The sequence below is a fragment of the Scyliorhinus torazame genome, chromosome 7 (assembly GCF_047496885.1).
Source record: "Scyliorhinus torazame isolate Kashiwa2021f chromosome 7, sScyTor2.1, whole genome shotgun sequence".
Taxonomy (NCBI): Eukaryota; Metazoa; Chordata; class Chondrichthyes; order Carcharhiniformes; family Scyliorhinidae; genus Scyliorhinus; species Scyliorhinus torazame.
Window position 1 is genome coordinate 211,327,926 of NC_092713.1, and position 25,428 is coordinate 211,353,353.

General features: G+C 47.2%; 1 protein-coding gene across 1 annotated transcript in view; it reads left to right on the top strand.

Annotated features, from left to right (window-relative positions):
* The window catches only part of LOC140427387 (uncharacterized), a 190,144-nt gene continuing 164,716 nt past the window's right edge, over positions 1–25,428 (top strand). The window contains exon 1 of the mRNA XM_072512929.1: positions 1–296. Coding sequence (XP_072369030.1) covers positions 111–296 — 186 coding nt within the window. The 5' untranslated portion in view covers positions 1–110. The remainder of the gene's footprint in view (positions 297–25,428) is intronic.

The window sequence follows — 25,428 nt, forward strand, 5'->3', positions numbered from 1 at the left end:
CCATATTGGATTCTGTTTCCCTGGAGCGCGAGCGGTTTGTGGCGGAGCCGCGGGCGCAGAGAGGGAGCGAGTGAAACCGGGATCGGGAGTGAGTGAAACCGGAGCCAGGGATGAGCTGCGCCGAAGAGAAACGCGTCGCTGGTCGGAGGAAGAACAAACGGGAGCCGGGGAACGGCGGCGGCGCAGTCCCGGGAGAGAGCCGCAGCCCAAGTCCGGCGGAGGAAGCTCCGAGCCCGGCGCTGGGCGAGCAGCCGCTGGCGGGGATGGAGCCGGGAATACGCTGGAGCGGAGAGCAGGTAAAGGAGCAGAGACCACCACCCACTCCGTTCCGGGAAGGGACCGTGTGTGTTTGGGATGGGCGGTGGATTGCGGCGAGGAGCTCTCTTCTCCCCCCCCCCCCCCCCCCAAACCGGGCCCCGGTTCAGCACCATTTGAATTTATTCCGCTGCCGGTTTCGTGGTGGGAGTGTGGAGCTGGGCGGATTGTCTGGGGTGGGGGTAGGTTGCTCGGGTGCCTGAAGCTGGGGTCAGGTCGAGTCTGTTGACTGATGGAGAGCCTGCATCTACCTGCTGCAAATGGAGACGCTGCTGCCCAACACTGAACGATCTAAACCATTCCACTGCCTATATCTGTTTAATATTTATACATAAGAATTCTTTCAAAATGTTGTGTTTCTGACTGTGGATGTACTCACAACAGTAACCAGTGGCTGGCTGTTTGCCCTGCAAAAAGTAATGGATACTGAAAACGACCTCTTTGTTACAAGGTGTGTCTCAACTTGTAAAATACACACAGACATGAGGATAGGATGTAGTCTTTGGTCCATTTGGAAGGTTATATATTTTTTTATTGTCAGCACGTTGACATGGAGCCAACTAATTTTGAACCAGTGAAGCATTTGTCTCCATTGGTGTGTCGGTAAATGTAGATTATTGTTGTCAATTCATTGGTATGGTGTAGGTTTGCATGAGCTGGACTCTATCCTGAGCAGTCAGTTACTGCATGAATTGGATTCCGCCTGTGGTCTACTAGTTGTGGAATATTTCTAGCGGGCTTGTAAATTTTGAGCTTTGTCAAGCATATTGCTTTTTTGATTGGCAACATGAGTAAAAATAAAAACACACTGGCTGGAAGTGGCACACCAGGGCAATCAGCATCTGAAAGTGAAAGGTTGTTTGGGTATTGGGCCTTCAGAGTTGAAACATCAATTCTAATGAAGGTCTGTACTTCAGTATTAATCATTTGTTCTTTCAGACATTGATTGTTCAATGCTGCCTGATTCCAGAGTTTTAGTTTTGAATTTTTAGCGTACAGTTTTTCTTTTTTCCCTCTGTCCATTGGGCATTAACACGCAGAGGCAAATAACTTGAAATGGACATTATCTGCTGTCTAATAATTGTTATAAATATCATTGCTTGTGGACAATATGCAGTGCCTTGTGATATTCCAGTCCTATTGAAATTGTATACAAAGCTTCCTTCAAAGGGTTAAATATTATAAACGGAGCCACATGGGGCTGGTTTAGCACAGGGCTAAATAGTTGGCTTTTAAAGCAGACTAGGGCAGGCCAGCAGCGCGGGTTCAATTCCCTGGTACAGCCTCCCCGAACAGGCGACGGAATGTGGCGACTAGGGGCTTTTCACATTAACTAGATTTGAAGCCTACTTGTGACAGACAATAAGTGATTTTCATTTCATTCATATAGACCAGAAAAAATGTTGTAAACTCCTTGCTTGGATTAATTAGAAATCTGAACTGATTTTACAATATTTTAAAATGTCTTATGCAGCATTAAGCAGTGATTGGTGGAGGGCCATCAATGGAATCCATCCAGTATCTCAAACTTGGTCCTATATGAATCCAAGACACTGTTTTACTTCTCATAGTTTCACTTGTCTCTACCTCTCTCAGGTGCTCCTTAAAACCCAGCCCTTTGACAAAGATTTTGATCACTACCCCGAAGTGAACTGTGTGAGATTTGATGTTGAATTGTTTTTATTGTGCTCCTGTTGAAGCGCTTGGGGATGTTTTGCTGCATTGAAAGCACTATATAAAAGCAAGTTGCTGCCACATTTTTATCAGTGGTTCATTTTCAATATTTTCTTCAAGGGTAGGGGTTTTGTCATTCTCTTTTTAACTTTTACCCAAGTCAATAAACTAGTAAAAGAAAAATGAATTGCTTTATTGAATTTAGATGTTTGTCCGGTACTGTGGCCATGCTCTGCACTTGCCAGTGTGTTTGTTATAGTATGGAGATGGTATTCCAGCTTTGATCTGAAACTGTATTCTATTCCATACATAAGTGACTGAAATAAAATATGTATCAGGTATTTGCCCATGAACACCATGACAAAAAGTTTGATTATTGCTAGTAAATTGAGGCTGGGGTTTTCTTTGCATCTGAATGGAGACTGCTTTGTTGTGTGTTGACTTGCGGGAATCTGTGTAAAATTTCTTTGTTATGCACAGAGATTTACCTTGTACACCAAATTGAATAATTTCATTCCCACCGTCTTGATCTTTAAATCCTTTGCAAACTCTTCTGCCCAACTCTTGGTAATTAGAAATCTATGGCCCTGAACTGTTGTATGCACAGAACTGATGTGTGGCAGGATCATTGTTGTAATGTGGGCAGCACGGTAGCATAGTGGTTAGCACTGTGACTTCACAGCGCCAGGGTCCCAGGTTCGATTCCCTGCTGGGTCACTGTCTGTGGAGTCTGCACGTTCTCCCCGTGTCTGCGTGGGTTTCCTCCGGGTGCTCCGGTTTCCTCCCACACGTGCAGGTTAGGTGGATTGGCCATGCTAAATTGCTCTTAGTGTCCAAAAAGGTTAGGAGGGTTTATTGGGTTAGGGGGATAGGGTGGAAGTGAGGACTTAAGTGGGTTGGTGCAGACTCGATGGGCCGAATGGCTCCTTCTGCACTCTATTTTCTATGTTCTTTGTTCTAATGTAGAAACTTGTTCTCTGTTCTCGATCAGAGTGGGTGCGTTTTTTTGTCTGGTGATGTGGACTGACTAAATTGAGTTAGTGGGACTCGGGCTGATTTTCAGTCTAAACATGTGTGTGCGGTATGTGTGCTACAGTTAAGGCAAGTAACTGTCAAGGTACAGTATCCTTCCCCAGCAATTTTTGCAGTATTCTTCCCCAGCAGCTTCTCCACTCAAGTGATATTTTAATCAGTGAGTGATGTGGAGCTGTGTGCTTGCTGATTGTAACACCAGCTTGGTTGCCACAGCAGCTGGTCTGGCAAATGTAACATGTTTTATCCATACACTTTAATTCAAACTCCAATTCTAATTTTAAAACCATGCTGTGGTGTGGTGTATATGTTGAGCCTGTAGGTTAAGTAATGATTTATTGATTGGAACATGTAATCCTAGTCTTGATTTTTAAACAGTGCTGCTGCAGTCCAGTCATTGCTGTTTGTAAAATCTCCTCTTTGCAGTGCCAGCTGGTAATTTTCCTTAGGTTGGCCAAGTTTGGAAGAGTGGCACTTCACCACAACAAGCATCCAATTTAAAATGAGGCTGCTGGTGATTAGGCTTAGCTGGCACTGACCTACATCTTCAAGAAATGTGTGCTTTGCAGCTGCCCTGTTTTTTTGCCTTACTGTGCGGTCAAATCAACTGCCCATTTGGTTGGCCATCATGCAGACTTTTACCAGCATTTGCCTGAGGTAGCTGTTGGAATCTGCGTCACAGCAGTTTTGGAAAGAATTGCCCAAGCTTTGTTCTTGCTTGGCTGTGTGGAGGTATTTGGCTTCTTCTAACTTCTTGCAGTTAAAAACTCAGATTGAGATAATCTGCTGCAGCGACATGATTGGTGTTTCTATGTACAAGACAAGTGTGGGTTTTGCCTAGTGTTTGGAATTGTGGTACCTAATTAGTCTGGAACAAGTATGATGATTGCATAGTTGGTACCTGGTCAACTATAGACAAATTGATCATATTGGATTGGTAATATCAAATCAGAGACCATATGTTTGGCTCCACCGCCTTTAATTCTGTACGCTATTTCGATCCCAGACTAGACCGTAACAGTGACCAGGACACTGGACAGAAACCCCAATACTTTTTAATTTTGTAAGACTGGGAGGAAAGGATACCTCGCTCCAGGAGTGATTTCACAAAGTAATAAGGATATGGTATTTTAAAACAAACTTTATTACTAACTTAGTATTAAAATATCTTTAACATCGCACAAGAATATAGCTTACAATGACTCCTTAAACAATGCTACATAGTACAGTGAATATAATACCTTTAACTGCTATCTTCATTCCCACTCAAACAACACGAAAAACCGCCTCAGCTCTCAATCCACTTTAAATACCATTGGCACTCAGGAATACCTGCTTTACAGCGATGCTGTTTGAGAAAGAGGGAACTTGTGCCACTGCTTTAACAAAAACAGAGTCCTGTCAGAACCATGCAGAAACACTAGCTGTTTCAGCTGGTTTGTTCACCTTTCCAACCACACTGCTTTTCTGTCTGCAGACATATCTTTTAACTGAACTGCAGAGAGCAAACTGCTTGCCTTCTGTTTACAGCTTAATCGAAAACTACACTGACCTGCTTTCTGCAAGATGCCTGATAACTTAGCTCCACCCAGTAATGACATCATCTAATTAACTCCACTGGGATCCCCCTTAATCCAAATAAAACTGTATTAGCCAAAGCCTTTTACGATGGCTTAATTGCACCCCGGTTCCCAAACTCTTAGTTGTCTTTTAAACAAGGATTTATTTTATTTAAAAAAAAATTAACTGCAGCGGTCAAATACTAACCCAGGCTTTTAACCCTTACTGCACTAAATAACTAACACAACATATCTCTGAAATTCCTACATTCATCGCAACGCAGACATTGGTTTTATTTCAGTAGCCAGTATTTTCGAGAACTAATATTAAGCACGGTCTTCAGGTAGTGAAAAGATTTGCAAGAGATAAATGTGCATTACTTTAAAAAATCCCAATCGATACAAAAGCTATATTTGTCTACAAGGATACAACTGAATTGTTCCTTCTGAGCTAAGAGCTCTGTCGTCCTTTTAACTTTGAGCACCAAGTACAATTGGTAGTTCCTGCTATATTGCTCAATCTAAACTTTGTTTGTGCAAGGTTTTATATTTCCACCTCCTTCCGAATCTTGCCAAAATATATGCTACCTCTGCTGAAAGCATGGGATGGAATAATCTTCCCAGGCAGTGGTGCGGTATAGTGAGAAAAAGATCACTGCATGAGGCCTGTCTGTGGTGACCCTAAGATTTTTGTGTGCAAGCACCTCATTTTTTGCAACTTCTAAGAACCTGGCTTAAATCAAGAAATTGCTGAGGTTCTCCATCTTTACGGCATAACTTGTTGCTGTATCAAAGCACCATGCCTTAGTCCTCGTGTGCATCTTGAAAACTAAACCGATCTTTTGCAGAACGATTGCTGGCAGCCGATCTGACATGTAAGAAAGGAAGTAATTTGGTATGTTCTATTTATGTTATGTGTGGGGGTGTTCTGTGCAGTGGGTAGTGTCTAATGATCAACAGGGGAAGGTGGAAACATTTTTTTTAGTGTCTTTCATGCATACTTAGAAATAATTACCTGCAAGTAATTGTTTGAGCCAGTTCAGTTTGGTTTGGGCATTCAAGAGAATAACAAATGGTGAAATGATTCTAACCTTCAACTTGTTTGGAAAGTGAAGACTTTTATGAAAATAAAAACATTCATGATTTAACCCCATGGTGTAATCTCCAAAAGATGAGCCTTTCCAAAGTTTGAGGTGTTAGATTGGTGGTTCATGAGTGATGCTCTACCCAAATTTGTTTCCTGCTGTCATCACAATCTTTGGATTCTAGAATGCTAAAATGTATGCTGGTACATTGTAGTTGCGCCCTCTTTACAGAGAGATCCTGATCTTGACTGTTGAATTGGCCCAGGTTCTTTTGAGTGCAAATGCATAGTTTAAAGATTGGTGCAATAATATTTTTCATAATCAGATGTTTGTAAGGAACGTTAATTCAGATGTTCACATTTTTGTACACATGCAATGGTAGTCCATGTTTTGATTGGTGGAGGACATATGGAGTGTTACAGCTGTTCTGAGGCCATTTAACTGTTCAAAATGGCATCAAAGGGAGACTTGGGCCTAACTGAATTTGAAAGTTTACATGGCATAAAGAGAACAAATTTCAGATCAACCTCTGTTGACAATCGGGTACAGGCTGCTGATCCTATAGCTGTAATGCGTTTTCTGTGGCACAAGAGGCCTGTTTTCACACAAGGTATTCAACCTGCACTGCTTGACATCTACCCTAATGTTCGATTTTTATGGCTTTTATTTGACAAATGGGCAACAGGAGTTGAGATGCACAGAAATGCTGTTTTACTGTTCTGAAATTATCTGGTGACGATTCCATTCTTCATACACGTGGGTCACACTGAGCAAGCAACATTATATATAATGAACTTCAATGTGAATCACAAACTTGTGGCATTTTCATTCCCTGAATGAGATGAGAGTTCTTCAGCTCAATGATTCATCTATTGTTAAGACTCACCAATGAATGTCTTTTGCGACTTGATCTTTCTGGAAAAAAATGCAGGTGTTGGAAAACCATGTTTGCTGGAGGTCCCAACTGTGTTGGGGTTAACTAGATGGCAGATGGTTGAAATACTATCCTTTAGTGGGACTTCTGTTGGTTCACTGCAGCTATTATTTAAGTGTTTTCTCAGGTCAGGCAGAAGTTTCTGTCAACCGTTACGTGTTTGATATCAGCGTGTTGACTTTTGCATTGGTATTGACCAATTCTTGGGCGAACTGGTAGGGAAAGGAAGGACAGGATGAAATGGAAGAGAATGGGTGGTTCAACCACATTATTTTACAAATGACATTTCTCAAATGGCCGTTAATGTGTACAATAGGTTTCGATTAATTTTCATACAGGTGCTAGATTGAGGTAGCAAAAGAAACATTGGCACTTAAGGCGGGCTCCAGTCATGTCAGCTTGATTTACATGAGTTTTTCTAGAAACTCAATTGTTCCATTTCCTAGAAAGTGTCATTAGTGGCACCTGAATTTTCTACAGTGAGGTCTTGCTTGTGATGCTGTATTGTCCCATGTCAATTTTCTTCTGCCTGACATAAATCATCTACACGGTTAACAAAAGATTATATTCAGTTATTTCTACTATTTTTCTGTTCATTCAAGTGCCAGATAATGCTGTTCCATGTTTGTAGGAACAAAATTTGGGGATTCCCATTATACATACGTGACTTATTTTACGTATTGTGAAAATGACATTTAAATCCCCACAGAATACATAGTGTCACAGATGACTGCCTTTTTTTCCTGTGATGAGTCGCTTTAATGAGGCAAGTGCACTCTGCAAATGTAGAACAGTAGAAATAAGCAGACCAAATGTATCACATATTTTAATCTGAGCAATAAGTAAATGAATGATGGGAATCTCACACTGATTCGAAGAATGATGGGAGTGTCGTGCCAACTCGATGAAGAATGATGGGAGTCTTGCACCAACTCGATAAAGAATGATGGGAGTCTCGCGTCAACTCGATGATGAATGATGGGAGTCTCCCGCCAACTCGATGATGAATGATGGGTGTCACCCGCCAACTCGAAGAAGGATTTCGGGAGTCTCCCGCCAACTCGATGATGAATGATGGGTGTCACCCGCCAACTCGATGAAGAATTTTGGGAGTCTCCCGCCAACTCGATGATGAATGATGGGTGTCACCCGCCAACTCGATGAAGAATTTCGGGAGTCTCCCGCCAACTCTGATGAATGATGGGTGTCTCCCGCCAACTCAATGAAGAATAATGAATGGGAGTCTCCTGCCAGCTCTATGATGGATGGGTGTCTCCCGCCAACTCTGAGTCTCCTGCACTCGATCCTCTGTCTCCCTCACGCACACATCCCCTGCCCTCGCACACTCCTCTCCTCTCTCCATCACGCAAACCTCCCCAACCCTCGTGCACTCTTCCATCTTTCAAGCGTGTGCAAGCAACATTCTCGCTTGCAAGCTTGCCCCTCGTCGTACTGGCTCCTCGAGCCCATCCCTTTTCCCACACATCCTCGCCTGCGCCCCCCCCTCTACTGCGACCCCCCCCCACAGTCTGTGACCCCCCCCCCCTCTGCCTGCGACCTCCTCCGCCTGCGACCCCACAACCCCCTCGCCGCCCCTGGATGATGGGAGTCTCCTGCCAACTCTATGTTGAATGATGGACGGGTGTTTCCTGCCAAGTCTGTGATGAATGATGTGCGTCTCCCACCAACTCGATGATGGTAGTCTCCCGCCAACTTGATGAGTCTCCCGCACTCGACCCTCTGTCTCCCTCGCGCACACTTCCCATGCCCTCGCACAGTCCTCTCCTACCATCGTGCAAACCTCCCCAACCCTCGAGCACTCTTCCTACTTTCAAGCGTGTAACAGCTACACTCTCGCTTGCAAGCTTGCCCCTCGTCGCCCTGGCTCCTCGCGCCGCCCCCTTGCCCTCACCCCATATGCACAGGGGCGCTCGAATCTCCTAGCGCCTGCCTCCTTGCCCTTGCCCCATATGCACTGGCATGCTTGCATCCCCTTTGCACCCCCCGCGCTGGACCCCCCCCCCCCCCGACCACCCTTCCAATTCATTACTCCCCATGCATACATTTCACTCTTCACCCACGTCGTGCACACTTCCCGCACCCCCTCGCCTTTGGTCCTCGCGCCGGCCCCTCCTTTACCACATATCCTCGCACCCCCCCCCCCCATCGCCTCTGCCCCCCCCCCCCAATTCCTGGCCCCCCCCCATCACCTGGGGCCCCTCCCCCCCCCCCCCCCCCCCCCCCCCCCCCGTTGCTAACTTTGCCTTAGTTCAATTGCTCTGTTTTATTACCTTTGCTCTTGAGTCGTCAGGTAACTTTATGATACCGCCACGAGGTTCAGGTCCGAGTAATGATCAATAATCCAATACACCGAGTAGTAAGCTTTAAATCAAAGCACATTTATAATACACTGTAATCGCTACTCATGCACAAATTCTACGTTTGCGCTACTTCTACAACTAACAGGCCTATACTTAACTTGGAACTGGCACACCAGGTCAGGGAAACAAATGGCCTTTCGTTCGGGTTCTGAGCCTGCGGGATTCGAAGTTGGTACAGATTGGTAGCTAGGAGTGCCTATCTCGTAGCGAGCGTTGAATTAAACTTACTAGTTCGATCTTCACTGCTCCGGTCACGGTCAATGTTGGTTCGTTGTTGCTGGGTGACCCGGGCAGGAAGAATAGCTGAAGAGGAGCTGCTGAAGAGTGAAGAGAGAGCGATTTGAACTTGGGGCTCAATTCTTATAGTCCCCAGGGACTTCCCGCCTTTCGGGGCAGACCCTGTACCTGGTCCCAAGTGATTAGACTTTGCCACAATCACTTGGTTCGATTTTCTCCAATGCTGGAGCGGTTCCCTGATTGATGGGCGGTCTTGAGGTGGTCGTTCACCTCCTTTTGTGTAGGCTTCTGCTGGCGCCGAAGAGTCTGGTTTTGCTTTGTGTGTCTAAATGTTGCTTATTGTTCCCGGGGATTGCTGATTAGTATGCAGATGGCTGGTGTTTTGTTATGCTGATGGTTGCTGGTATCGATCTTGTCTGGCCTTTCCAGAGGTAAATACACAGCCAACTGCAGCTGCTCGTTTTTGTCCTGTTGGCTGACTTTCCCATCAGCCTTTGCCGTTCGCCATTTTGAATCAGGAGTTGGCCATTTTAAGTGGCTACATTCCTTCCTTGTGATCCTAACGTGAAGCGTGAAGGATCACATAACTATAGAACATAGAACATTACAGCGCAGTACAGGCCCTTCGGCCCTCGATGTTGCACCGACCTGTGAAACCACTCTAAAGCCCATCTACACTGTTCCCTTATCGTCCATATGTCTATCCAATGACTATTTGAATACCCTTAGTGTTGGCGAGTCCACTACTGTTGCAGGCAGGGCATTCCACGCCCTTACTACTCTCTGAGTACAGAACCAACCTCTGACATCTGTCTTATATCTATCTCCCCTCAATTTAAAGCTATGTCCCCTCGTGCTAGACATCACCATCTGAGGAAAAAGGCTCTCACTGTCCACCCTATCCAATCCTCTGATCATCTTGTATGCCTCAATTAAGTCACCTCTTAACCACCTCTCTAATGAAAACAGCCTCAAATCTCTCAGCCTTTCCTCATAAGATCTTCCCTCCATACCAGGCAACATTCTGGTAAATCTCCTCTGCACCCTTTCCAATGCTTCCACATCCTTCCTATAATGCGGCGACCAGAATTGCACGCAATACTCCAAATGCGGCCGCACCAGAGTTTTGTACAGCTGCAACATGACCTCATGGCTCTGAAACTCAATCCCTCTACCAATAAAAGCTAACACACCGTACGCCTTCTTAACAACCCTCTCAACCTGAGTGGCAACCTTCAGGGATCAATGTACATGGACACCGAGATCTCTCTGCTCATTCACACTGCCAAGAATCTTACCATTAGCCCAGTACTCAGTCTTCCTGTTATTCCTTCCAAAATGAATCACCTCACACTTTTCTGCATTAAACTCCATTTGCCACCTCTCAGCCCAGTACTGCAGCTTATCTATGTCCCTCTGTAACTTGTAACATTCTTCCGCACTGTCCACAACTCCACCGACTTTAGTGTCATCTGCAAATTTACTCACCCATCCTTCTACGCCCTCCTCCAGGCCATTTATAAAAATGACAAACAGCAGTGGCCCCAAAACAGATTCTTGTGGTACATCACTAGTAACTGGACTCCAGTCTGAACACTTCCCATCAATCACCACCCTTTGTCTTCTTCCAGCTAGCCAATTTCTGATCCAAACTGCTAAATCTCCCTGAATCCCATGCTTCCGTATTTTCTGCAGTAGCCTACCATGGGGAACCTTATCAAACGCTTTACTGAAATCCATATACACCACATCAACTGCTTTACCCTCATCCACCTGTTTGGTCACCTTCTCAAAGAACTCAATAAGATTGGTGAGGCACGACCTACCCTTCACGAAACCGTGTTGACTATGTCTAATCAAATTCCTTTCCAGATGATTATACACCCTATCTCTTATAAACCTTTCCAAGATTTTGCCCACAACAGAAGTAAGGCTCACTGGTCTATAGTTACCAGGGTTGTCTCTACTCCCTTTCTGGAACAAGGGGACAACATTTGCTATCCTCCAGTCTTCTGGCACTATTCCTGTTGACAAAGATGACTTAAAGATCAAAGCCAAAGGCTCAGCAATCTCCTCCCTAGCTTCCCAGAGAATCCTAGGATAAATCCCATCCGGCCCAGGGGACTTATCTATTTTCACCCTTTCCTGAATGTTAACACCTCCTCCTTATGAACCTCAAGCCCTTCTAGGCTAGTAACCTGAATCTCAGTATTCTCCTCGACAACATTGTCTTTTTCCTGTGTGAATACTGACAAAAAATATTCATTTAGCAACAAAAAATATTCATTTAGCAACAAAAAATATTCATTTAGCATTATGTTGCTTTCCATTCCCTGACCTGGGGGGGGGGGGGGGGGGGGGGGCGGGGGGCACTTCCTTCATGGCCTCTGCACTGACCATAGCTATGCAAACATTTTTTAACTGACAATTCTAAGGGCGCTATGTCAAACAGGGACATGCATTACAAAACAATAAACTGGGAACCTCTAACTATTCTTAATACACTACACTCACTTAAACATTTCATTATCCTAACTTCCTCAACCATACAAACAAAATCATAGCAGTTTATACACCATTTCCCTGGCTTGGCAGTCAAGCTCAGGATCGTACAATTTGCTCATGAACAGTTCTTTACATTTCTTTATTTACAATAAAACGCAAGTGAATGCTCTTTATTATAATGTGGAGATGCCGGCATTGGACTGGGGTGAGCACAGTACGAAGTCTTACAACACCAGGTTAAAGTCCAACAGGTTTGTTTTGATGTCACTAGCTTTCGGAGCGCTGCTTCTTCCTTGGGTGAATGAAGAGGTATGTTCCAGAAACATATATATAGACAAATTCAAAGATGCCAGACAATGCTTGGAATGCGAACATTAGCAGGTGATTAAATCTTTACAGATCCAGAGATGGGGTAACCCCAGGTTAGAGAGGTGTGAATTGTGTCAAGCCAGGACAGTTGATAGGACATTGCAGGCCAGATGGTGGGGGATGAATGTAATGCGACACGAATCCCAGGTCCCGGTTGAGGCCGCACTCATGTGTGCGGAACTTGGCTATAAGTTTCTGCTCGGCGATTCCGCGTTGTCGCGGGTCCTGAAGGCCGCCTTGGAGAACGCTTACCCGGGGATCAGAGGCTGAATGCCCTTGACTGCTGAAGTGTTCCCCGACTGGAAGGGAATATTCCTGCCTGGTGATTGTCGCGCGATGTCCGTTCATTCGTTGTCGCAGCGTCTGCCTGGTCTCGCCAATGTATCACGCTTCGGGACATCCTTTCCTGCAGCGTATGAGGTAGATAACGTTGGCCGAGTCGCACGAGTATGTACCGGCGTACCTGGTGAGTGGTGTTCTCACGTGTAATGGTGGTATCCATGTCGATGATCTGGCATGTCTTGCAGAGATTGCCATGGCAGGGTTGTGTGGTGTCGTGGTCACTGTTCTGAAGACTGGGTAGTTTGCTGCAAACAATGATTGGTGGGGGTGTGGGGATGACCTTGGCAAGATGTTCATCTTCAATGACGTGTTGAAGGCTGTGAAGAAGATGTCGTAGTTTCTCCGCTCCGGGGAAGTACTGGACTACGAAGGGTATTCTGTCGGTTGTGTCCCATGTTTGTCTTCTGAGGAGGTCGGTGCGGTTTTTCGCTGTGGCGCGTTGGAACTGTCGATCGATGAGTCCAGTGCCATATCCCGTTCGTACGAGGACATCTTTCAACGTCTGTAGATGTCTGTTCCGCTCCTTCTCGTCTGAGCAGATCCTGTGTATACGGAGAGCTTGTCCATAGGGGATGGCTTCTTTAATGTGTTTAGGGTGGAAGCTGGATAAGTGGAGCATCGTGAGGTTACCCGTGGGTTTGCGGTAAAGCGAAGTGCTGAGTTGACCGTCCTTGATGGAGATGAGTGTGTCCAAGAATGCAACTGATTTTGGAGAGTAGTCCATGGTGAGTCTGATGGTTGGATGGAACTTATTAATGTCATTGTGTAGTCGTTTGCTCAGGCAGTGGAGAAACGGCTTGGGACCCGCCCTGCCTGGGAACCCCCCCCTCTGGTCAACTATACTCGGGTAGGAGAGACACGGCAAGAGTTGTGCACACCAAGATGAAGTGGTGTCGCTGGTGACTGGGCTCTGGGTACTGCGGGGAAGAGAAACATTAACGGCTGGGGGGCTTGAAGTCATGGGGTTCGCGTTCACTCGCAACCAAATGTCCATTATTATGGTGATGATCCATGTGAAGGAAGTCCTCATGGCTCTTCTCTTTTCTTTTCTTCTCTTTTCTCCGGTCCTGGAGCTTCTGGAGTTCTGTGGAAACAAGCATAGTGTCTGTAACTATCTTTGTTTAACATCTCGTATGATAGTCTGTCTGTCCTTTAGTGCCAATTACTCCCTTTATAATTGGTCACTATGTGTGACTCCCTCATGGTCTTTTTCAAAAAACCGAATTTTAGGACAAGACACACTTCCCAATAATGAATCAGTGCGAGCCGTCTCGCAGACTGTGCAATTTACCATCCAAATGTTTGAGGATGTAAATAGCATGTGGTTGGCAACCTAAGGGTTACCTGAAACAAAATAACTTTTTGAACTGAAAGTGCCAAAATGAGGTGTGTATGGGCCACGACGGGTAAGAGTTGGATGGCGTCCCCGGGTAGGACGGCTACCAATGCCGTGTCTCTCCTACCCGAGTGTAGTTGACCAGAGGAGGGGTTCCCAGGCAGGGCGGGTCCCAAGCCGTTTCTCCACTGCCTGAGCAAACGACAAGAACGGGCAAGAAATGTAGTCATCGTGTGGGGCTGCCGTAGTGGTTCTATTTTCGAACCAGAAGGGCAGTTACGAACGGGCGTCTGGTACCTTAACCAGCCTCTGCAGACAAGTCCTCCGAGGTTTCTGCTGAAAAGGCGTGCGGACAAGTTGTTAGAGGTGTCGGCCGAATAGGCGTGGGGCAGCGAAAATTTTTTCCCCCAGTCTGACAAACAACATTTAACAAACGTACAAACAACATAAAACATTCTGCAGGTTCCATCAGAAAGGACACCACTTCTCCCAAGCGGTTCCTTTAAAACATCATCTGGACACCTCAGTTGGGTCGCAAAGGGGTTCTCGTTTTGGGAGTCAGACCCAAGGTCGTCATCTTCTCCCGGGTGCCAAACTCTTGAGTGTATCAGGGCTGAAAGGGCTGCATGGTGTGAGGTGGGGTCGCTCTCGTCGTCGCGGACGAGTCAGAACGAGTTATCTCGCTGCCAATAATTGGTGTCTAGCTGTGTGGGGACATTGCGCTCCACGATACCACTCGACTGTGGGTGGTATGCTATGTGGAATTTTTGGGTGATGCCAAATATCGTGAGGACGTTCTGCATGACACGTCCCGTAAAATGGGAGCCTTGGTCGGATTCAGTGCTGCGGGGGAGTCCCCATCTTGTAAAGATGTGGTGGGTCAAAATCTTGGCTGTGGTTTTTGCCGTGTTTGTGCGGGCTGGGAATGCTTCCACCCATTTCGTAAATGTGTCAATTACCACAAGTACATATTTATAGCCATTCCTGCAAGGGGGCAATGGTCCTATGAAATCAATCTGGAGGTTAGTCCAGGGGCCATTAACGAGTCGGGTGTGGCTGAGTTGAGCCTTTTTGGCATATCTGTCCGGATTATTCTGGGCGCAGATAAGACAATTCTCAATGTAATGGTTTACATAATCCTTTAAATTCGGCCACCAACAAAGCTGCTTGAGATCGGCTGTAGTGGGATCGATTCCCTGATGTCCATGACCATCATGGAACAAACAAATCAGTTGATTCCTGTCCTGTTCAGGAACCACATAAAGGGTGTCTTTTAACACCATACCGTCAGTGCATTTTTGAACCCCTCGTAGGGAGCTGGATATTTTCCCTGAGATTGCTGTCCTGCTTCTGTAAGTGGCCTGGAAGTTTTAACGATATTTCCTCGAGGGCGCGTCCCTGCGCGTCCTCGACATATATACCGCAACCTGTTATGCGCTTCCCATCAAGACTGTGGAAGATTCATCCACATAGATCTTTATGGGCTCACACGTGTCCGTGTCCTGGGGGCTCTGAGTTGAACTACCTATCTTTCTGGGGGGTGTCTTAGCAATAAAGGGGCCTGTGTTGTGGTGTGGAGAGATAATCTCACATTCATGGGGGGTTCCGGGGTACTGTAAGTTGTCGGCTAAATAGGTGTGGGTCTTTGTCCTTTTCACAGTGATGTCCCGTCCCTGCAAGAGAAGGGTCCATCTAGCTGCTCTAATCTGGCTTACTGTACCGTCCTTGAGTCGTCCGTCTAGTAAAAGATGGGTGGGGGTGTGTTCGGTGAGAATTGTGTTGGGGTTCAGTCCGGTAATATATGAAAAATACTGCACTGCCCAAAATACTGCGAGCAGGTGCCTCTCACAGGCTGAAAATCCCTGCTCCACAGCATCTAAATTCTGGAGGCGTAAGCTCTGGGCCTTAACTGGTTTTGCCGTTCCTGGAGGAGCACGGCCGAAAGGGTGCGGTCTGTGGTCGCTACCTCTATGGCGTAAGGGGAAAGCGGGTCTGGAACCTGTAGTGCAGGGGCTGCTATGAGTGCCTGTTTTAAAGAGTCCACAGCATCCGTATGCTGCGGAAGCCATTCCCAGGGAGCTCCTTTCTTTAGGAGGTCTGAGAGGGGTGCTGCCTTGCTGGCGAAACCGTCAATGTGGTTTCGGCAGTAGCCAACCAGTCCTAAAAACGACCGGAGGGCTGAAACGTTCAGGGAAGGGGCAATTTAGCAATCTAGTCAATCCTTTTATGCTCGATCTTGCGTTTACCATGTGTAATAATTGTTCCCAAATATATCACTTTTTCTTCCAAAATCTGGGCCTTTTTGGGGTTGACTTTCCAACGATTGAGTGTAAGAGTTCCAGGAGTTTGGACAGAAGCTCAATGTGCTCTTCCTTGGTGTCTGTCTGCAGCAGTAGGTCGTCTACGTACTGTACCAGACATTCGGGGCGAGAGAATTTGGCTAAACTATTTGCCAGCTGTCGGTGGAAAATCGAGGGGGAGTTGTGGAAGCCTTGTGGCAGGCATGTCCACGTGTACTGCTGTGCTTTAAAGGTGAAGGCAAATTTATACTGCACGCCTTTGCCAATGGAATGGACCAGAATCCAATACTGACATCCAAAACCGTAAAGAATCGGGAATTGAGTCCCTGCTTGCGCATGGCCTCGGGACTTGTTGCTACTGTGGGGGCTGCTGCGGGGGTGATTTTGTTGAGTTCCCGGTAATCGATGGTCAGTCGCCATGATCCATCGGGCTTTCTCACTGGCCAAATCGGGGCATTATTAGTGGAGGCTACTGATCTAAGTACGCCCTTTCTATTACCTGGAGATTTCTCCCTCTGCCTCTTGGGGAAATCCGTACCGGTTTTGGGGTCTAGTGTCAGGTCCTGTTACTTGTACGGAGCCAGTCATCCGTCCACAGTCGTGCTTGTGGGTCGCGAATGCTGCCCTGTTCTTTTGCAGAACTGCCCTAACCTACTTGTCCGTACTAAATGTAGTCGTGTTGAACCAAAATTCGCCTACTGTGCTAATTTTGTACGTGTACTTCCTATGTTGAGCGTTGCGGGGGCTCTTGCGAATTTTGCCATCTTCCAGACACACTGGTTGACTGGTCAAATGAATGATTATGGGGATTCATGTAATCGATTCCCAGAATGTGTTCTGCTGTGTGGGGCAGGTCAACTAAAACTACGGGGTGCTTGGTGGTAATGGTACCGATTTGAATGGGTACAGGGGCTGTGATGTGTCCCTGCTGTGAGTGGCCTGTAAAGCCACTGAGGGTGATAGTGGCTGTAGTGGGCCACGTGTCCTTTTGGAACATGGTGGAGGAATTTATTGTGGTGCGGGACCCTCCTGTGTCCCAGAGAAATTCGATGGGCTGCCCCCGAATTTTCGCTGCAACTACCGGTCACCAAAGGGTGTCGCAGACTCAAACTGGGGGCGCCCGTACACCGTCAGTCCATTCCGGTCAAGTCTGTCTGATCTGAACGGGTGCTAACGCTATGAATGGGCTGTCTTCTTCTTACTCAGAGTGCCCATCTGCTGGGCTCTCTGTGGCTTTTTAGGGGCATTGCATTCCCTTGCGAAGTGTCCCAACTGTCCGCAGTTGTAACACTCCTGTGACTTGGGTGGGGGGCTGTTCTTTCCCTCATTCACCCATGCAGGGTTGTGGTGTGTTGTAACCGCCTGTATATCTGCGGCGGTCTGCTTTTCCTCGGTATTCTTAACAGCGGGTTTGCTCTGTATAGATTGCTCCAAGTGCGGGACAATCTTTTCACTACCCACTTCTCGTTATGGGCCTCCTCTGAGGGATCATAACTCGTACAAGCTTTCTGTCCTGTTTCTGTGGCATGGGAGATAATGGTGCGGGTCCATTTGGCCATGTTGTCTGGGGACAAATGGACACGGTCTAGGTCTCCAAAGACTGCTGCAAAGTGGATCCACAGGCGTCCAGCAAATGCTGCGGGGTGCTCGATTTCTTTTGCCTACATTTTTGTTGAGGCCGTCTACGGGGTCACCCCGGCATCCAGGATCGCGGTATGCATTTCTGCAAGGGTGCCTCCTCCTACATTCTGTGGGTCGGGAAGGGCGCCTCCTCCTACATTCTGTGGGTCGGGAAGGGCTGCTGCTACTGAAGGGTCTAAACTTAAAACGGTGAGCTTTACATGCTCTCGCTCATCCAGGCCGTACATGGTCGCCTGATGCTTAACCGCGGCAAAGAAATGGTGGGGGTCTGAGATGGGGAGGAACGGTGTGATCTTATCGCACGCGCCCCGTAATTGTGGCACTGTTAAGGGGGTGTAGTATAGAAATTCCGCATCGTCCAATGTGGCTGTGCGGTGGGTGGTTACTGGGTTCATTGGAGCTTGAACTATCTGCTCTTTGGGGGGTTGGGGTGCTTTTCTCTTTTGTGGCTTTCCCTGCGCACATGTTCCCTGAACATATCTCTGCGCTGTTTCATTCAATTCTTCCGAATCAGGGCGGTCTTCCTGATCTAATTTTTCTCCAAAGGTTTCCTGGAAACCTTTCTGAACAGAAAGCAGCGATTGCAGCTCTGCAATCTGCTTCGGCACTTTGCGTGATCTAGCGTGCTTTGTCTTTGTTCTGTGGTGGCAGCATGGAGTGCTCTTAATGCTGCCTTTAGATCGCTACACTGTCTCTGTAACGTTCTACCTGCTTCTCCGTTTCCTCACGTACCAGGACTGCACGTTGCGTGTCCTGATAGGCCTTTTCGTATTGAGACTGGAAGCTGCTTAAGTGCGCCAGACAAGACTGGTGTGCCCTTTTGGCATCCTCCACCTCTATATCTTTGCTGCTAACTTCCTTCTCAATTCCAATTCTCCTTTTCTACCTCGCTTACATCGACCTTGCTCATTCGATGTATGCCCTCAACTTCTTTCCGGAGCGTCCTAACGACCTCCTCTGTGCCTCGCAATTGTGCCAAGCAGGACACGATTGCCATCGGCTTGCGAGCTTTCCCCAAGCTCTTTTTGTGGATCTCGCTCAGGTTCTCCCACCAGTATGTCCTATACTCCCGGGACCTGATTCCTCGTTGTCACAGAAATCATTCCAAAGGGGCCATCCTTTCCCTTTGAGATATTTCCTGATCTCTTCCTCCCAAATGAGACATTGTCCCACTCTACTGCTGCTGGTCGCTGAGACCGCAATTTCCTCTGGGTTCATCAGGCGTTGCATTGCCATCTTTCGTATCCAAATGCTGCTCTTCAAATTTGGGACGGGGTTTTAATCCGAATGCTGCTCTTCAAATTTGGGACAGGGATATTAAGGCGGTGCTGTAAATATGGGGTACGGCTTTCGCTACTTTCCGATATACAAACTTCCGACAGTTTTGTCGCAACAAAAAATCTATCAGTTTTACTTTATAGCCCTGTTAATTACGCATGCATACACACACTTCCGAATTATGAGTATTGATCAGAACTGCTTGAACACTTGTGGTTTTCTGTTTCCAATTGGATCTTTATTTCAAATCCTGGGTTCTCCCGGAGTGGTTTTCCACTTCTAGGTCGGGTTCCGGCGGAGTCGCCAAATAATGGTGCTAACTTTGCCTTAGTTCAATTGCTCTGTTTTATTACTTTGCTCTTGAGTCGCCAGGTATCTTTATGATACCGCCACGAGGTTCAAGTCCGAGTAATGATCAATAATCCAATACACCGTGTAGTAAGGTTTAAATCAAAGCACATTTATTATACACAGTAATCGCTACTCATGCGCAAATTCAACGTTTAAGCTACTTCTATAACTAACAGGCCTATACTTAATTTGGAACTGGCACACCAGGTCAGGGAAACAAATGGCCTTTCGTTCGGGTTCTGAGCCTGCGGCATTCGAAGTTGGTACAGATTGGTAGCTCGGAGCGCCTATCGCGTAGCGAGCGTCGAATTAAACTTACGAGTTCGATCTTCATTGCTCCGGTCACGGTCAATGTTGGTTCGTTGTGGCTGGGTGACCCGGGCAGGAAGAATAGCTGAAGAGGAGCTGCTGAAGAGTGAAGAGAGAGCGACTTGAACTTGGAGCTCAATTCTTATAGTCCCCAGGGGCTTCCCGCCTTTCGGGCGGACCCTGTACCTGGTCCCAAGTGATTGGACTTTGTCCCAATCACTTGGTTCGATTTTCTCCAATGCTGGAGCGGTTCCCTGATCGATGGGCGGTCTTGAGAGTGGTCGTTTCGCCTCCCTTTGTGTAGGTTTCTGCTGGCGCCGAAGAGTCTGGTTTGCTTTGTGTGTCTAAATGTTGCTTATTGTTCCTGGGGATTGCTGATTAGTATGCAGATAGCTGATGTTTTGTTATGCTGATGGTTGCTGGTATCGATCTTGTCTGGCCTTTCCAGAGGTAAATACACAGCCAACTGCAGCTGCTCGTTTTTGTCCTGTTGGCTGACTTTCCCATCAGCCTTTGCCGTTCGCCATTTTGAATCGGGAGTTGGCCATTTTAAGTGGCTACACCCCCCCATCGCCTGCCCCCACCCCCCCCCCCCCCCCCGGCCTGGCCCCCCACATCGCCGGCGCCCCCCCCCTCGCCTGGGCCCCCCCCCTCGCCTGCGCCCCCCCCCCCCATCGCCTGGGGCCCCCCCCCCATCGCCTGGGCCCCCCCCCCCCCATCGCCTGGGCCCCCCCCCCATCGCCTGGGCCCCCCCCCATCGCCTGGGCCCCACCCCCCCCATCGCCTGGGCCCCACCTCCCCCATCGCATGGGCCCCCTCCCCATCGCATGGGCCCCTCCCCATCGCATGGGCCCCCCTCCCCATCGCATGGGCCCCCCCCCCATCGCCTGGGCCCCACCCCATCGCCTGCGCCCCCCCATCGCCTGGCCCCCCCCCATCGCCTGGGCCCCCCCCTCGCCTGCGCTGGGCCCCCCCTCGCCTGCGCTGGGCCCCCCCCCCTCGCCTGCGCTGGGCCGCCCCCTCGCCTGCGCTGGGCCCCCCCCTCGCCTGCGCTGGGCCCCCCCCCCTTGCCTGCGCTGGCCCCCCCCCCTCGCCTGCGCTGGGCCCCCCCCTCTCGCCTGCGCTGGGCACCCCCCCTCGCCTGCGCTGGGCACCCCCCCTCGCCTGCGCTGGGCCCCCCCCCCTCGCCTGCGCTGCACCCCCCCCCCTCGCCTGCGCTGCGCCCCCCCCCTCGCATGCGCTGCCTGCTTCCCCCTCCCCCTCCCCCCTGGTCTGCGATGTTCCCCCCCACCCCACCACCTGGAGCATTATATGTTTGCGTCAGTATTTTCATCAACTTACCATGCAAAGAAATTTGAGACCTTAGTATGCAACTTCAAGTATAGCATTATTAGATATTCTGCCACAACATATTATGAACTTCAGTCCAATGACTCGTTGCTTGAAAGATCATTAATTGTATTGGGCACAATTCACTTCCAACAAAATGTATGGGAATAACTGACCTTACTCTGCAAATTATTTTGAATTGCTTCTTCATAACCCATTGGATATTTTTTCTACTGTGTAAATGTTGAGCTAATAACTGGGATGATGTTTCTAATTTTGTTTTTAACGTTAGGGAGTGGGCAAAGAGACAAAAGTGAATTACTTTGGAAATACTGCTGTTAATTAATTTACCAAAACACATCGTTGCCTTTATTAACACTTTGTACCTTAATGACTGATCAGATGGAGTGAATGCATTGAAGAGGGATAGATGGACGACAGCGCTATTAATCTGTTCTCCAATATTTTGTTTTATCTCTTTAACCTCTAATGAAATGATCAGGTTCAAAGCTATGATATATAATAATCTTTATTAATGTCACAAGTAGGCTTAACACTGCAATGAAGTTACTGTGACAGTCCCCTAGTCGCCACACTACTGCGCCTGTTTTGGTACACTGAGGGAGAATTCAGAATGTCCAATTCACCTAACATGCACATCATTCGGGACTTGTGGGAGGAAACCGGAGCACCCAGAGGAAACCCACGCAGACACGGGGAGAATGTGCAGACTCCGCACAGACAGTGACCCAAGCTGGGAATTGAACCCAGATCCCTGGTGCTGTGAAGCAACAGTGCTAATCACTGTGCTATCGTGCTGCCGATTGATGGATAAATGTCTGCATGGCTCTATGTGGTAGACATTTAATTTTCACCAACCCTCATCTCTTCACACCTTTTCAAATTAATCTGTCTTAAAAGTGGTATTCTGAATATTAAATACCCAAGTTCAGTTATGCCTCAGTTAGCTTTCATGGAACCTACGTTTCAAAATAATACGATAAAGCTCATTATAATTTCCATTTTCTCAGTTGGATGAACCAGAAAGCATCTTAGGACTTAAAAAAATTTCTTGAAGACATTGTTTAGACACTAGTGCATTCCTGAAATCCCTTTCGCCCTCCACCTCCCAGTGTGGCGCAATGTTAAAAACACAGGCTTTTGATTCAGTGTCATTTAGGACAGTAGTCGAGTTCTAACACTCACCTCAGTCACCTGGGTTTTAGTTTTGATGGGGTCAAGAAAAATTTGATATGAAATCTCAATTGCTATCCAGTAATAGGCCTGGGAAATGCATATTTACGGGCAGTAGACGACTTGGACTTCAGTACAATGCTTATACAATTGAATAGTCCACTGCCAAGGATTTTTAAAACACAAAAAGTGTAGCCACTTAGATGAGATACCAAAGGAATACAGGTCGCTGCAGAAACATAACAGAGCAAGGGTTAGCTTCATTATGGGCTAAAATGGGGAAAAGACAGCAAAGCAATAAGAAGCCCACATCCCAATCTGAGACATTTACACGGCACATGTACACAACTGCAGTAAACACTATTTGTGATTTTGATACTTTATATACAATAGGTGTCGCCCATTCATTTACATAATACACTGAGGCTGCAAGGCATCTGTATGTATGATGTATAAGCCAGCTAGTCATGTAAAACTTGTTAAAATTCTGATATGACTGAAACAGTTTACTCCCTCATGCCTGGTTAATCTAAATGATTATGGCAATAGGCTTGCAAACAATGCTTTGACCTAACATTTAGAAAACTACATTTACATTATTTTCTGGTCCAGGCCCATTAAAAATATGTACAAAAACTTTCCTTTCTTGTGTGGGAGTAGTATGAAACAGAAGAATTAATTTGTGGCTAATGAATGTATTTGTGTACTGAGTTCAATTTAGTACAGGTGTCTTACCCCACAGTGCTGTTAGATGCTCAGTCTGGTAGATCACTGGTAGCCGAGTCCATTGAGGGAGCGTGTGAGGTCCAAAACGGAGTAGTTATGCCAGAACCCAAACTAGGCATCAGTGAGCAGATTATTGCTGATTAAATGCTGCTTGGTAGGACTTTAATAACACATTGCACCCTTTTGCTGATGATTAGGAGTCAGCCGATAGGGCAGTAATTGACCAATGGGATTTGTTCTGTGTATTGTGGACAGGAGATACCTGGGCAATTTTCCACATTGTTGGGTAGTTGCCAGTGTTGTAACTGTACTGGAACAGCTTGGCTAATGGTGCAAGTTCTGGAGCACAAGTGTTATGCATTATGGACAGGATGCGGCTGGGAATTGCAGCCTTTACAGTTCTGTATTTCTTGATATCACATGGAGTGGGTTAAATTGGCTGAAACTGGTACATGTGATGCTCGAGATCTCAGAAATTGGTACATGAGACCTGGGTGCACAGAGTTCTTTGGGACTGGAGATTTTGGAAGATTGTACAGCTGGAAGAGGTAACAGAGAATTGGATGGTCACGGGTTATGGAGGTTGGAAAGTGGGAGGCCTGCCAGGAGAGCATTGGAATATTCAAGTCTTGATGCAGCAAAGACATCGTTGAAGGTTTCTTTGCCCGTGAGCTGGGGCAAGAGCGGAGGTGGTTGATGCAATGGACGTGGAGGCTGGTGGCCTTGGCGATGTCATGGATCATCACAAATAGTCTGCTTTCAGCTGCAGGTTGCAGATAGAGGGTTGGAGTTGGTGCCTTTATCAAATTCAATACCAAATGGGGTACAGAAAGAGATGAAGAGGAAAAGAAAGATTGGGTTGAGAGAGTTTAAAAAAAAAGAGGTCGGTGAGGTTAAATGTTTCAAGTTAAATTTTATATTTTTGCTATTAAAATCTGAACGGATGAGATTCTGCTCGGGTAATAGTTAATTTTCAGTGGCAGACAGATTGACTGAAAAAGTAATTAATATTATCGTGTTGTTAAATGACTAAAATTTAAATTTGTGATGAGGTTTGTTTGTATTTATAATATAATTACTTGCAGGCCCAAGGGACCAAATGGCCTACCTTTCCCATTTCCTGTTTTTGTGTATGTGTTTCGTATTGCAAGCATCAACTTCATAATTGATGCATTTCAATAGTGGGGACCACCAGTGAGATGTTCATTTTCATTTGGCTGATGACAGAGCAGTGCAACTCAAACCAGTAATTTTTGGAGATTTGAATGTAACCGAGCAACTGCCCTTGATTGAAGTTACTTTACTATTTGCACATCCGTAACATTGAATGCGATTAACCTCTATTATTTGGACAGCAAACTATGGCCCAATGTACCCCCGGGAAATGCCTTTAGATATATGCAGGTGAGGGCTTTTGTGAGGCGACAGGTGAGGGAATTCCCGTTGCTCCCGGCACACAAAGTTCAAGATAGGGTGATCTCGGGTGTATGGGTCGGGGAGGGCAAGGTGTCGGAAATACACCAGGAGTTGAAAGAAGAGGGGGAAGCATTGGTAGAAGAGTTGAAGGGTAAATGGGAGGAGGAGCTGGGGGAGGAGATCGAGGAAGGTCTGTGGGCTGATGCCCTAGGAAGGGTTAATTCCTCCTCCTCGTGTGCCAGGCTCAGCCTGATACAATTTAAGGTGGTCCACAGAGCGCACTTGACGGGGGCGAGGTTGAGTAGGTTCTTTGGGGTAGAGGACAGATGTGGAAGGTGCTCAGGCAGCCCGGCGAACCATGTCCATATGTTTTGGTCATGCCCGGCACTGGAGGGGTTCTGGAGAGGAGTGGCGGGAGCAATATCTCAGGTGGCGAAGGTCCGGGTCAAGCCAAACTGGGGGCTAGCAATATTTGGAGTAGTGGACGAACCGGGAGTGCAGGAGGCGAAAGAGGCCGGCATTCTGGCCTTTGCGTCCCTAGTAGCCCGGCGAAGGATCTTGCTAATGTGGAAGGAGGTGAAGCCCCCAGCCTGGAGGCCTGGATAAATGATATGGCTGGGTTCATAAAGTTGGAGAGGATTAAGTTCGCCTTGAGAGGGTCTGCACAGGGGTTCTACAGGCGGTGGCAACCGTTCCTAGACTATCTCGCGGAGCGTTAGAGGAAGGTCGGTCAGCAGCAGCAGCAACCTTGGGGGGGGGGGGGGGGGCAGGTGGAGGGGACGTCCTGGGAGGGGGGGCAGGGGGGGGGGGGGAAGGGGGGTACTGCCTGGGAGGGTGGATGAGCAAGAGATAACATGAAGGGTTGGGGAAACTGGCACGTACGGGTGAGGGCCAGTGGACAAAGCTGTGTAAATATATCATTTTGCCATGTATATATCTTGCTCTGCGCGATTTCCCGTTTGTTTTTTTATTACGGGGGGGGGGGGGGTATTGTTTGTAAGGGAGAAAAATTGTGTTAAAAAACTTCAATAAATATATTTTAAAAAAAAAACTATGGCCCAATGTGACTAGTTTGCAATCAAATTGCTTCCATAGCAGGAAATGTTTGAGGTTAC